This window comes from Ceraceosorus guamensis (genome assembly GCF_003144195.1).
Source record: "Ceraceosorus guamensis strain MCA 4658 unplaced genomic scaffold IE81scaffold_11, whole genome shotgun sequence".
NCBI lineage: Eukaryota > Fungi > Basidiomycota > Exobasidiomycetes > Ceraceosorales > Ceraceosoraceae > Ceraceosorus > Ceraceosorus guamensis.
This window is the reverse complement of record NW_020290006.1, coordinates 23,205-34,121: the sequence shown is the minus strand read 5'-3', so window position 1 is coordinate 34,121 and position 10,917 is coordinate 23,205. Positions and strand designations below refer to the sequence as shown.

Sequence of the window (10,917 nt, the reverse complement as noted above, 5' to 3'; positions counted from 1 at the left end):
TCTATATAGTGCTTTGATGATTGCTGATGAGTCACTCAAGCACGAATGTACATGAGACGCCATGCAAGGTTCACAACTGGGCTGAATGCTAGCTGAAGGCCGCATCACGCATTCAAGATTATAGCTTGATGGACAACTTTGGACACAATCAGGATTATGTGCCTTGCAGTCAAGAGTCAGATCGAGTATATGTGGCATGGGGCGCTCGGCAGGGCGTCCAAGCGACCTCTCAACAGTCTTGAGTTAATCGAATGACGCATGCAGCTGTATACACCATCACTCACTTTGACTCCGACTTGGCCGCACTTTTCGATCGCAACCTTCCCTGTGTCGGACAAACACTTACATTCAATGGCCAGACAAAGCTATGGGGCAAGGCTAATGCATCCATGTGAGTCCCCGACTTATTCTAACGCTCGCTCACGTCATTTCACACATCGTCTCATTGATTGTGAGTCAAAAGTCGAACATGCATCTGGGATTCAAGATTTTGATCTTTTTCCAGTCTTGCATCAAGAATCGGCTATAGCGACTGGGACGGAATTATAGCACGAGTCACAAGATTCAATTTAGCGCCGCCCAGGATACCAAATTGATCAGTCTTGACGAATTATTTGCGCTGCATTGACGGCTATACAATTAACAATCGAGAATTGACACTGGCCTCAACTGAAACCTGAACAATTTACACAGCTCCCACCTCTTGAGGGTCACTCAGCTGACGACCTAGGCCACGCAACTTTGTCTCCATTCTTGATTCGAGATTCTTGCTTATGCAACATTGCTGCATGGTGGTATAGGTCACTTCGAAAATTCACTGAGCAGTTGAACGTCACCAATCGCCGGGCGCCCAGGCTACACCAGTAACCGGTGCCGGGTACAACTTGAGCCTGATCAAGATCCAGATGATTCGCGGGTCAAGACCAACAATTTAGAATTTTGAGTCATCGGAATCGTGATTCTGAAATCTGAATCATGAATCACGAAAGTGGTGCAAAGCCGCCAAAGCGGGGGCGCAACTTGTTCGAGCTGCATCGAACGGCCCATCCAGTCGTGAGTAAAGACGCACAAGTCACAACCACGAATCAGATCGCTCGGGTTATTGTGACTCAGCACTCACCATGCACTCGTGACCAGCTCTGAGGAAATGTTGATGCAGTCAGAGAGCTCAGCAAAGCCGTCTAGCTACTCGGCAATCGGCACTCAGTATCCGGATTCGTGCCCAGCATCGACCAGGGTGAAGCCTGCTGCGCTGCGCAGCCCCCACCCCTTAGACACACTGACGAGAAACTGTGTGGGTGGGAGTACTACCACAGGCTCTTGCACGTATTCAAGAAGCCATTCACTATTCGAGACGAGCAAGTGCCTTGCACTCACCCAGAAGGCATCCCACCGCATTTGCATTTAGGAGCGTCCCCATCAGAGCGACTTCGACAGCTGGCACCTCAGATGGAGCAGCCACTCCACAGCCAAGATGTATCCTATGCATTGTCAGGATGGGCCATGGCCCTCGATAGCTTCGGGTGAGCAACACGGCTACTCTAACACCCGCCAAGAGGTTGCTCCCCAGTCAAGCGCGCCTCCAGAGGCTGATCGAGCCCAGAGGGAGCTCCAACAAGCTACTCAAGCAGCCCGCGCCGGATCCGAATCTGGCGCACAGCACGGAGACGAGCCCTTCAGCCTAGCAGTATGGGCTGCGCAGGTCCAGCAAGAGGCACTGATACCCGGCCCATCATATCAGTCAGCTCTGAACATCCAAGCAGTTGGCACGAATGGCCAGACCGCAATCCATGCGTTTGGAATCGATGCGGCAGCCTACGAGCTTGTGGACCAAGGCAACTGCGACCTCACTGCAGTTGCTGCGATGGCTCCACTTCAGACCAGCTCGAGCACATGCCTCGGCGTCCCAGTTGAGGACTTGCCCTGGATGACGTCTTCAAGCTTGACACCCTCTTCTGCGCCCCTCATATCGGCAGCTCGTTCGTGTGCAGATGATGCTTCGCCATTCGACTCAGCGGCTCCGCTTACTGAAAGCTCGCCAGGGGCAAAACGCGACTTGGCTTGGGCTACCAGTACCCCGCTATCATGTCCTACCGTTCAACGTCGACAAAATCATGCTTGCGATCCTTGTCGCAAGGGCAAGCGCGCCTGCGATCGAGACGATCCAGCCGGCATCACTACATGCTGGTCATGCGAGCAGAGCAACGTGATTTGCACGAACGAATACATCACCACCAGGCTCCGAAGCAAACAGCTGGAAAAGGAGCAGAGAAGCACTCAGAAGATGATCCGGCGTAGCTCAGCTGCTTCTCCAATGGCAGGCGCCCGGTGCGGGACCTCACCGGACCGCGTGGAGTGTCTCGCTATTCCAATGCTCGAGGCGACCACTGACACCTGTTCGAGCCGCAAGCGCAGGCACTCTTTGGCCTTGAGCAGCAAAGCCGAGCTTGCCATCATTGACTCGAATTTGAGAGGTAATGTGGTATCTCGTGAGTCTGCAGAGTACTTTGCTGCGATGTTAAAGCTCTTCCTCTTTGACCTCGCCACCGGAACCATAGACAGTTACGGCCGATTTCTGAACGTCTTTGAGCTTCCAATGTCCAATTGGCTCAGTCCTGGGTGCATTCCGGCGACCACAGGTCTCCAAGTCCTGAGAGCGGATTCGTGTCCTCAGTTTGCCCAACTTTTGGGCGCCGCTAGCAACGTCAGTGCAGCATACAAGGGCATCACATCGTCAACTGCTGCCTCGTCGTTGCAAGTCAGGACTCAGCCTGGACTACTCTTGGTTATGACCATGCTCGACATCGTCTTCGGCGACTGCTTGTCTTCGAAGCCTCAGTCAGATACTGAATGCCCAGCAGCTGGACCTCACAACTTTGAAACTCTGAGAAAGACCGACCAAGTCGGATATGCTTTGGTCTTGAGCATCATTGCGTGTATGGCTCAGTACCAAGAACCCAGCAAGCAGGGACAATCAGTCATCGAGAGGAGCAAGTATGTCCAAGATCGACGAGTCTTTGCCGATAGCGCTTGGATCAAAGCCAGAGACGCTTGCTTCCACGCCATATCTGCCCGTTCCTTCCGCCTAGCCTTGGTGAGTAGCGAAGAGGCTCTCTGCGACTCGCCCCAAGGTTGTCCACTGATATTTGATGGAATGTCCCTGCTCGAGCAAATGCCAGGCACTCATTCTGCTGGGCGCCACTGAGCCACCCGACCGCGCAACACTCACAGAAGGCCGCCGGCCACCAGAAGATCAATTGTATGCCCTACACGAAGGCTCAGAGAGACTTGTACTACTTCTACGATGCGCGCGCTCCCAGCTCGAGGATGAGCTTCCTGAGCCTCCCTTGAGCCCTTTGACCAGGACATGCGGAGAAGAGTGTCGTCAACTTATTTGCACAGCAGAATGGTTCGAAGGCCTCTCCGGCCGAGTAGTGCGCACTCTTACGGAAAGCAGACAGTCTCGAATTTACTCGATGAGAGGGGTGAAGCCCACTTTCTGGAAAGAGATGTTGAAGATCCTACCCGATAGGCACGCTTTACGCGCTCAATTGGACGGGAATTGCAACGTCCTGCTGGGCAGTGTCCTTGTGCTGCAAGATCTTGAAAAGCTGCCGCGAATATCCTGCGCTGCACAGACTTGGAACGCCACCATCAAACGAAGCTTGACTTCTGCAAGCAAGCTCAGCAGTGCCATCAAGCTGCTCGGAAACGGCAAGGTCGGTCTTGCGGAGCTCGAGTGCTTGCTGGGAGAGGCGGCCGCACATAAAGTTCTGCTCTGGACCATGTTCTCCGAGCTCGTCAAGATGCGTCGTGCTTTCCACAAGATGTCGGACGGACAGGTGTTCGAGATGGCAGCGAGCGTTTCTAGAGCGGTGCACATGTGGATGCAGCTTTACCAACCCTTGCAAGATCAGGCGCTCAACATGGCTGGCGAGCGCCGCTTGTCTACAGTGACGGAAACTCATTTGTGCTACCTCGCGCAGCATGCCAATCAAGTCTTGCTCTACCTCTCCGACATTGTAGAGGTTTTATGCAGCAACAGACCTCGGTTGCTGGAGCGTCTGCTCTGCACCGAGCATGAGACGCTTTTCACGGTGAACGGAAGAACGCGCCTCAAAGTCACTAGCGCTTGTGCCCTGGCAGCCGTCACGCGCCTCAAGATTCGAGACGAGCCTATGCGTGTGGCTGACGCTGAACGTTTGCGAACCACGCACAAGCTATCGGTGGACAATCAGATGCTATTCGATGAAACAGCAATCTCGTTGACGCACCATCCCGTGAGTTGCAGCGTCCAAGATGATCCTCCACCAAGCACATCCAGACATTCATTCCCACCGATCCGCGCACCAGTTCCCTCCTCTGGTTGTGCAGGCCATGGCAATCGCCGCGCACACCTTGCTGAGCTTGATGGAAGATGCTAGCATCCCTCCAAAGCACCAAAAGGCTGCAAAAGCGGACGTCTCGGTGTTCCTTCAAGGGCTGGGTAGCCTTGAAGAGACGCTCGTGCGATTCCCTCATCAAGTCATCGGCAAAAATTGCACCTTGACCAGGCTGCACGAGCGCTTCGCTGCCCTGTGCATCACCGACGACCAAGACATCGACGCGTCTCGCCGAGCCTGCGTACCAATCGCGTAGATTCAAAGCCCACATGTTCTCACTTCGTGCCGAAATGCGCTGTAGCATTGCTCAAGCAGTCAAGATGTACTCTTTACTCTTCACTCAGCTTTCACTTCGGACACTTGACCTTGACAGACGTGCGTCACAAAGTTCGACCGCTAGGCGCCCGCGCGCTCTAGCAATCTATCGGTGCGCCCTCGACCCTGATCTTTTCGTTGCGTGCGGCCGGAGCAAAAAGGGGCACGGGTTGATGCAGATTCGCATTTCCATGACCATACAGTCAAAAATGACGATGATCATCGACTTTGACGGGCCTAAAGCTTGGCCTGCTTGGTTCGAGCTACCTTGATTACTTCTGCATAACCGCCTCCCAAGCTCTTCTTACCACCCACAATCTCCTGTTCAAATGCAATCTTGATCTTTCCATCCTCCTCCTCTTGGTCCTTTCCGATGATCCAAACCTTCGTCTTGAGCGTGTCGCCGGGCATGACGGGACTGGTGAATCTGGCAGACATGGCTTTGAGCTCTACGATGTCCGTCGAAGCTGCTTGACCTTCGAGAGGTGAGACGCTGCGCAGGATGGCGCGGGCTGCGTGGCCTGCGTGCCTCAACATGCAGTTCGTGAATGCGTGGTCACGTCGATGCATGGGATTTGGTTTGGGAAAAAAGGCAAGGAAAAGCGCAAGTGGAGGTCAGTCCATGCATCCGGAACGATGAGTGGGCGGGGAGGTGGGAATGAAACTTGCCGTAGGAGCATAGGCCGTGAAGTATGGCTCCTGGTAGTCCGCCCTTTTTGCCGATGGATGGATCGATGTGAAGCTGGAATGGCGCAGGCAACCAGCTTGAGAGGTCAGCAAGTGCAAGTCTTGTGTCTGGCCCCCCTTTACAGCTAGCGCCCTCCCCTACGGAAACGTCGGCAGCAGAATAGCAGTCATGTCGTAACTCACAGGATTGTAGTCTCCGCTCAGACGGTACAGGGCAGCTTGGGTGGACGTCGTCACCTCTTGCAACTCAAAGTCTGCAGGTTTGGAGGGGGGTTTGGTCACTGGCAACTTCTGACCGATGCTCTTGCTGTACCCTGTCCCTTGCGAGCCTCCTCTGTAAAAGCTCGCGCCTGAGGAGGCACGCCGTGCGAGGGAAGCGAGAGGGTAAAATTTCAGTACTGGCCGTCCAACCTGGAGAGGCAGGCAGACCGGGCAAGGGCGCTTTGGAAACGCACCAGTCATAGTGGCGTGCTTGCGACCCGTAGGACTGATCAAGACAGTCTCGCCCTCGAGTATGAGCCCGCTTGGCTTGTCGTGAACTCCGACTGTGCGTTTCTGCAACTTCCATCCGGGCGTACTGACGGCCGGTATAGGCTCATGAATAACGATAGACTGTTCGCCATGAACTTTTTGTTTTGCGTCGAATGTGAGGGAAAAAGGGGGCAATGCGGAGTAGCGTGAGTCAGAGCTGCGCCTCTTGCAACTCAAAGTCGATCTCAACCCCCCTTCAAGCTCACCCAGCGTGTTTGGATCCAAATTGGGGAAGCCAGGCGTACCCCCTCTGCTGGCAATCATCTCCGCAAACACATTCGTATCGCTTCCCTCTCCTTTGAATCCCAGCACCAAAGGATAAGTGGGAAAAGGTCTGAAATTCAAAGATTGTTCGTACACGTAATCCAATTCGGTCTCCTTGCTGCCTATGCCTAGGGCGTACAGCACAATGTCTCGTCGATTCCACGACACCGCTTGAGTCTCGCCGACGTGACCCACTGTGAGATCGAAATTGACGCCCGCTTGAGGTGCAGGCTGCGCCGCTTGTTTTGGCTGGGACATGATGGATGCAAAGGTCAATGACGGAGGGGATGTTGCGGTGATGTTGGTGAGGAGCGGCGAGGGCGCTCAACGAATGAGAAGGTCGTCGAGATGGGCTGATGTTCCAGTAAGATGGCTGTCGATCGTCTCGGGTAAAGCAGCTTCAACTCTCATTTACTCATGAGCTCTATACGTACAACTCCTCACTTTGGTTACGCTGAATCAGATACCATGTGCCACTTTATACAAGTCTCGGCATCCCCGCGCGGCAAAGTCATCATCCAACATGCCGAGCACCTCATTCCCCACAGCCGGCACCCGGCACGTATGCAGGCCGAGCGGGCCGGGCCCCCCTACGAGAACCGAGAAAGCTGCATTGCGCACGGTCCGCTTTCTTCCCACGAAGGGCCGGCCGGGTCACCGAACGCGGCCTGCTGCTGACAAGCAAATGCAGGGTCCCAGCAGAGCGCTTCTGTACACTTTGCAAGTCCGCTCGCTGTGTCTGCCACCTCGACGCAAGCGATTCGCGCTTTCGGCTCTCTCCGAGCGCCGACGACGTCTAGATTTGATACAGACGCTCATGAACTATTGATTTGGTGTGGTGTACATCGCGTTCGATACTAGGGTCTACAGGGCGGTCCACTTTCGTACACGCGCTGCCATCTCATGCGAATCGAGCAGAAGCGTTGCTGACCGAGGATAGCTTGGCACACAATGAGACTCTTCCAGCCAAGCTCATGGCCTGAGTGAGGCAGAGCGGGATGAGCTGAGACTTTGAGAACGAGAGAGATTAGGGGCAAAGGGCGGGATGCCCGAGACTTCTCCTAGGCGAATGTGGACCTCGCCGTATGCCTCGTTTTGCTTGATCGAGATCTTGTCATTGGTAGCTAGGGCTGCACAGAAGCAGGCAGGCGTCAGTGCGGTCAGGCGCGTCGAAATGGGCAGGACACCAATCTATGCGTTTACAGCTCACCAAGCAGGTGGTAAAAGGCTTGGGCGGCCACTCCAGGCTGACAAGCGGTTGACGAACCAGCATCAGCAAATCTCGTCGCGCGTCTCGACTCGACTCAAATTCTAGGACGTACAGTCGTGTCTGCGACCGGTGCAAGATCAGAGAAGAACAAGGGCTGATCGCCTAGTCCAGCAGCAGTATTGTGTGCAAAGACCAAAAAGTTGTTCGACTCGCTCTTGAACGTATCGATGGCCTGCATTGTCACGCCCGCCTTCAGTCTGCGTTTGCCTGGACAATTTGACAACCCAGCCGTAGCGACGTACCAATTGGCTCTCCATCTGGCTCTGGCTCTCTTGAGCTGCGCGTGGTCCAGCTGCAAAATGGCACAAAAGAGATGCAAGGTGAGAACATTCGATCGGACGTGCGACCTAGCCGGACTGACTTTCCAAAAATCGGCTGTCCTCTCTGATGAGTCGCGGACTGGTTGGGATCACAGAGCTATCACGGCGACTTCCACTAGTGTGCGGGAACGAAGGGCGACTAGAAGGTCAGCGGGGCACCAGACGAACGGCCACACTCTCGAGTCTCACCGAATAGCGCTGATATCTCCTTCCGCAAATGAGCGCAAGGTGCCGTCTCCGACACTTCGAGTTCCAGAAAGGACGGCTGCGAAGAAGCTATCAGACCAGTGGCCCTTCGTGCTTGTATGACGGCGCACTCACTGGACTGCTCTGCTGCCGCTCGGAGATTGTCTGCTGCCATGTTCCAAGGCAGGTTGGCGATTGCCGTTTCGCTCCCTGCACGTCCTATCTCCTGCATCCTCGTTGTTGCGAAGGCGGCAGGTCTTTGCTTCTAGCGCGCTGCACTGCCGCAGTCTCGCGCGACTCACGCTTGATGATGGTGGTCCACCCGGCAGATCGTCCCAGCCACCTAGCGAAAGGTAGCTCGGATCAGCTCTCAGGCTCATTGCTGCGCACTTCGGAACGCCGCTCACCGCCATCATCGTCAGATGGCATGCCGGCATCATCGTTGAACATATCCACTCCCTCATCATACTGCCCATTCTCCTGACCAAAGGGTAACGGTCCGCGGAAAACATTTGGTAGCGTTGGTGCCTTTGGCGTCTGGAATGCCCGACGCATCGTCGCTAAGCAATGACAAGGGGGTGATTGGTCTCGCAGCGTTGGTAAGGTGATCCGCTGGTCCAGTTGATCGACGATCACCTCACCGAGCTCAGCGAAGCGCTCATCAACAGTCATGCGCCAAAAGGTCGAGAGGGTATAGCCGTGCGCCACTGCATGCATACAGTGGACATATCAGCCCCAAATTGACTGCAGGACGTCACAATGCACCTCTGCTCACGATCCTTGCTGGGTCCAAAGACAAGACGCTCCGCTTGCAACTCCGCATCTTTCTTGTTCCTCTTCGCTTCAGCTTCAGCTCGCGCTTTCTCCATGTTCAAGAGATAGTCAGATCTGTTGCGACGCATCTCATCGTCCGAAAGCTCGAGTCGACGGTCCTCCTTGAAGGTGACGCGCTTCTTCTTGGGACTCGGTGGGATGGGCAGACCCAGCGCGCGAGCCTCTTCGGAATCGATGAGAGAAGGCGTAGCGCTGCGCTTGAGAGCTGAGCGCAGAGAAGCCGAGGGGCTTAGCTGACGAGAAGCCTGACCATGCGGGACAATTGCAGACGCGTTAGGACCTATTCTGCGAGCATCGCTGCATGGGAGCATCTATCTACCTCTGTATACTGCATTCCAGGCAGGTTGTTCAAGTACTCGACGCTGCAAGGTCTCTTGGGGTGAGCAAACCATCAATGTATTGCAGACGCAACGCGTTACGCACTCAAAATCGCCAGGCGCGCCCATATCGCCAAGGTCATCGAACGCTCCAAAGTCGGCTTCAGGCCCGCCAAGAACGCTGCTGCTGCGCATGGCGCGGTGTTGAGCAGCGTCGCCTTCGGACGGAGGAGCAGGAAGGTTGTAGTCCATCAACTCGAGTCCAAGATCAAGGTGTGCCGGTTCATCATCTCCATCGTCCCGAAATACTGGAGCGTCGTGTATCATTCCGCCATCTCTTCCCAATTCCGAGCCGGCATGACCTTCGGCAGATGCGTTTCGCTGGCTCAAAAGGGCGCTGCGCAACGTGATGGCCTCCGCATCCGCCGTGTACCTCTTGCGCTTTGGCGAGGGCGTGTCGAAAGATGCGCTAGGCACGAAAGCGGATCCAACACCTGTAGAAGTGTCTCCAAATCCAGCACCGTCTTCGTCCCAAAACCAATCGAATTCGAAATCTCCGGCAAAGAATGCGTCGTTGGAAGGTAGAGTGATGCCGTCCGCTGCACCTGGCGCCGTTTTGCCAGCTTGTTGATTGCGACGACCCAAAGGCATGTCGATTGCCCCGCGAACGCCAGGCGGCGCTCCCGGTGCCGAAGCTGGTGCAAAGATTGTGAACGCTTTGCGCAGCGAAGCGTGCGTAAACTGAACCTCCGCCATCCATGTTTCGGACTGACGCAGAGAGCGTGGTGAGTCAGCATGAGCTCGTGCTCATCGTAGCATGCACATGCCACGCTGGCGATAGCTCACCTGCTGAACGTATATGCGCACGACCCCGTACAAGAGCTGTGAAGACAGTCGCAACGCCATTGGCTCTTTGGGATTCATGACGGCTTCGCAAGTCTTTCCTATATCGCACGTCGCGATGTCGCGCTTGTTGAGTTTGCGAATCGCATTTTTGGCGCCGAGCGTTGCCGCGAGCCTGCGTTGAGGGAGGCACGGGCGAGCATGCAAGAAATGCCGGCGATGAGATGGGCTGGAGGAGGAGGGATAGCGAGGTGCACGTGAAAGGACTCACCATACGAGTCCCAGGCCGCGTCTGGGGCCTCCGAGAATATCTGCGCTGTAAAACATTCTGAGGGTCACTGATGTACAAGGGCAGGCCCCTCGGGGAAGAAGGGCGATCTGCGAGCCAGAGAAAGTGGATGTGAAGCGCTGAGAGACGACCGGATCAGAGCCGCGAAGACTGCTTTGCGGCAAAGTTTTAGAATACCCGCGTCAGAAACCTCCAAAAAGTGTGCGGATTGCTAGCAGAGAGATTCAGTCTGGCCCAAGTCGTGAGTCTGTGTGGGAAGGGGAGAGGCGAATCGCGGCTGATGAAAGGAGACGAGAGCAGCCTGACACGTCGACTGTACAAGTGTGAGTGGTCAGGCGTCCGGCTAGGAGGAGTCTTGACTCTTCTGACTGTGATTCTGTTAATTGGCCCACACTTGTTTCGTCGTGAATATCTTCCGACTTCCTCTCCGTACAGACGAAGAGACTTGGTCAAACGTTTTGCACATGCTGATGTGCCCACTCCTTTGTTTGCTTGCGGAAATAAGCAGAACGAGGCAACCGGGTTGCGCAGCATCAGCCAAGACAGCATGCATGCATGATGGAATCCAAGATTCGAATCCCATCGTGGATGGGGCTCCCATTTAGCACAAGTATCGGCGTGGGCGCGTGTCCGCCGGTCGAGATGCGCATCCCCAGGAAAACATCGTCGCCAGGCGTAC

At 55.1% G+C, this 10,917-nt stretch overlaps 3 protein-coding genes across 3 annotated transcripts; 1 reads left to right on the top strand and 2 right to left on the bottom strand.

Annotated features, from left to right (window-relative positions):
• Positions 1 to 1,474: 1,474 nt before the first annotated feature.
• IE81DRAFT_345615 (hypothetical protein) lies at positions 1,475 to 4,638 on the top strand (the record flags this gene model as incomplete). Its single annotated transcript, XM_025515934.1, has 3 exons — positions 1,475 to 3,094; positions 3,180 to 4,280; positions 4,354 to 4,638. 3 exons carry the CDS (start codon positions 1,475 to 1,477, stop codon positions 4,636 to 4,638), a joined length of 3,006 nt encoding a protein of 1,001 aa, XP_025371536.1.
• Positions 4,639 to 4,668: 30 nt separating this feature from the next.
• Positions 4,669 to 6,620, bottom strand: IE81DRAFT_336654 (hypothetical protein). The gene is made up of 5 exons (XM_025515483.1): positions 6,122 to 6,620; positions 5,840 to 6,010; positions 5,568 to 5,734; positions 5,367 to 5,439; positions 4,669 to 5,218 (listed from the first exon to the last, which is right to left on the bottom strand). The coding sequence occupies exons 1-5, from the start codon at positions 6,435 to 6,437 to the stop codon at positions 4,935 to 4,937; spliced, it is 1,011 nt and encodes a 336-aa protein (XP_025371535.1). The 5' UTR covers positions 6,438 to 6,620; the 3' UTR covers positions 4,669 to 4,934.
• A 315-nt stretch (positions 6,621 to 6,935) lies between these two features.
• IE81DRAFT_364897 (hypothetical protein) lies at positions 6,936 to 10,276 on the bottom strand (the record flags this gene model as incomplete). Its single annotated transcript, XM_025516896.1, has 15 exons — positions 6,936 to 7,309; positions 7,390 to 7,426; positions 7,502 to 7,621; positions 7,692 to 7,741; positions 7,811 to 7,884; positions 7,959 to 8,034; positions 8,091 to 8,181; positions 8,258 to 8,298; positions 8,363 to 8,515; positions 8,597 to 8,662; positions 8,731 to 9,034; positions 9,109 to 9,151; positions 9,213 to 9,874; positions 9,953 to 10,124; positions 10,221 to 10,276. 15 exons carry the CDS (start codon positions 10,274 to 10,276, stop codon positions 7,152 to 7,154), a joined length of 2,103 nt encoding a protein of 700 aa, XP_025371534.1. The 3' UTR covers positions 6,936 to 7,151.
• Positions 10,277 to 10,917: the final 641 nt, after the last annotated feature.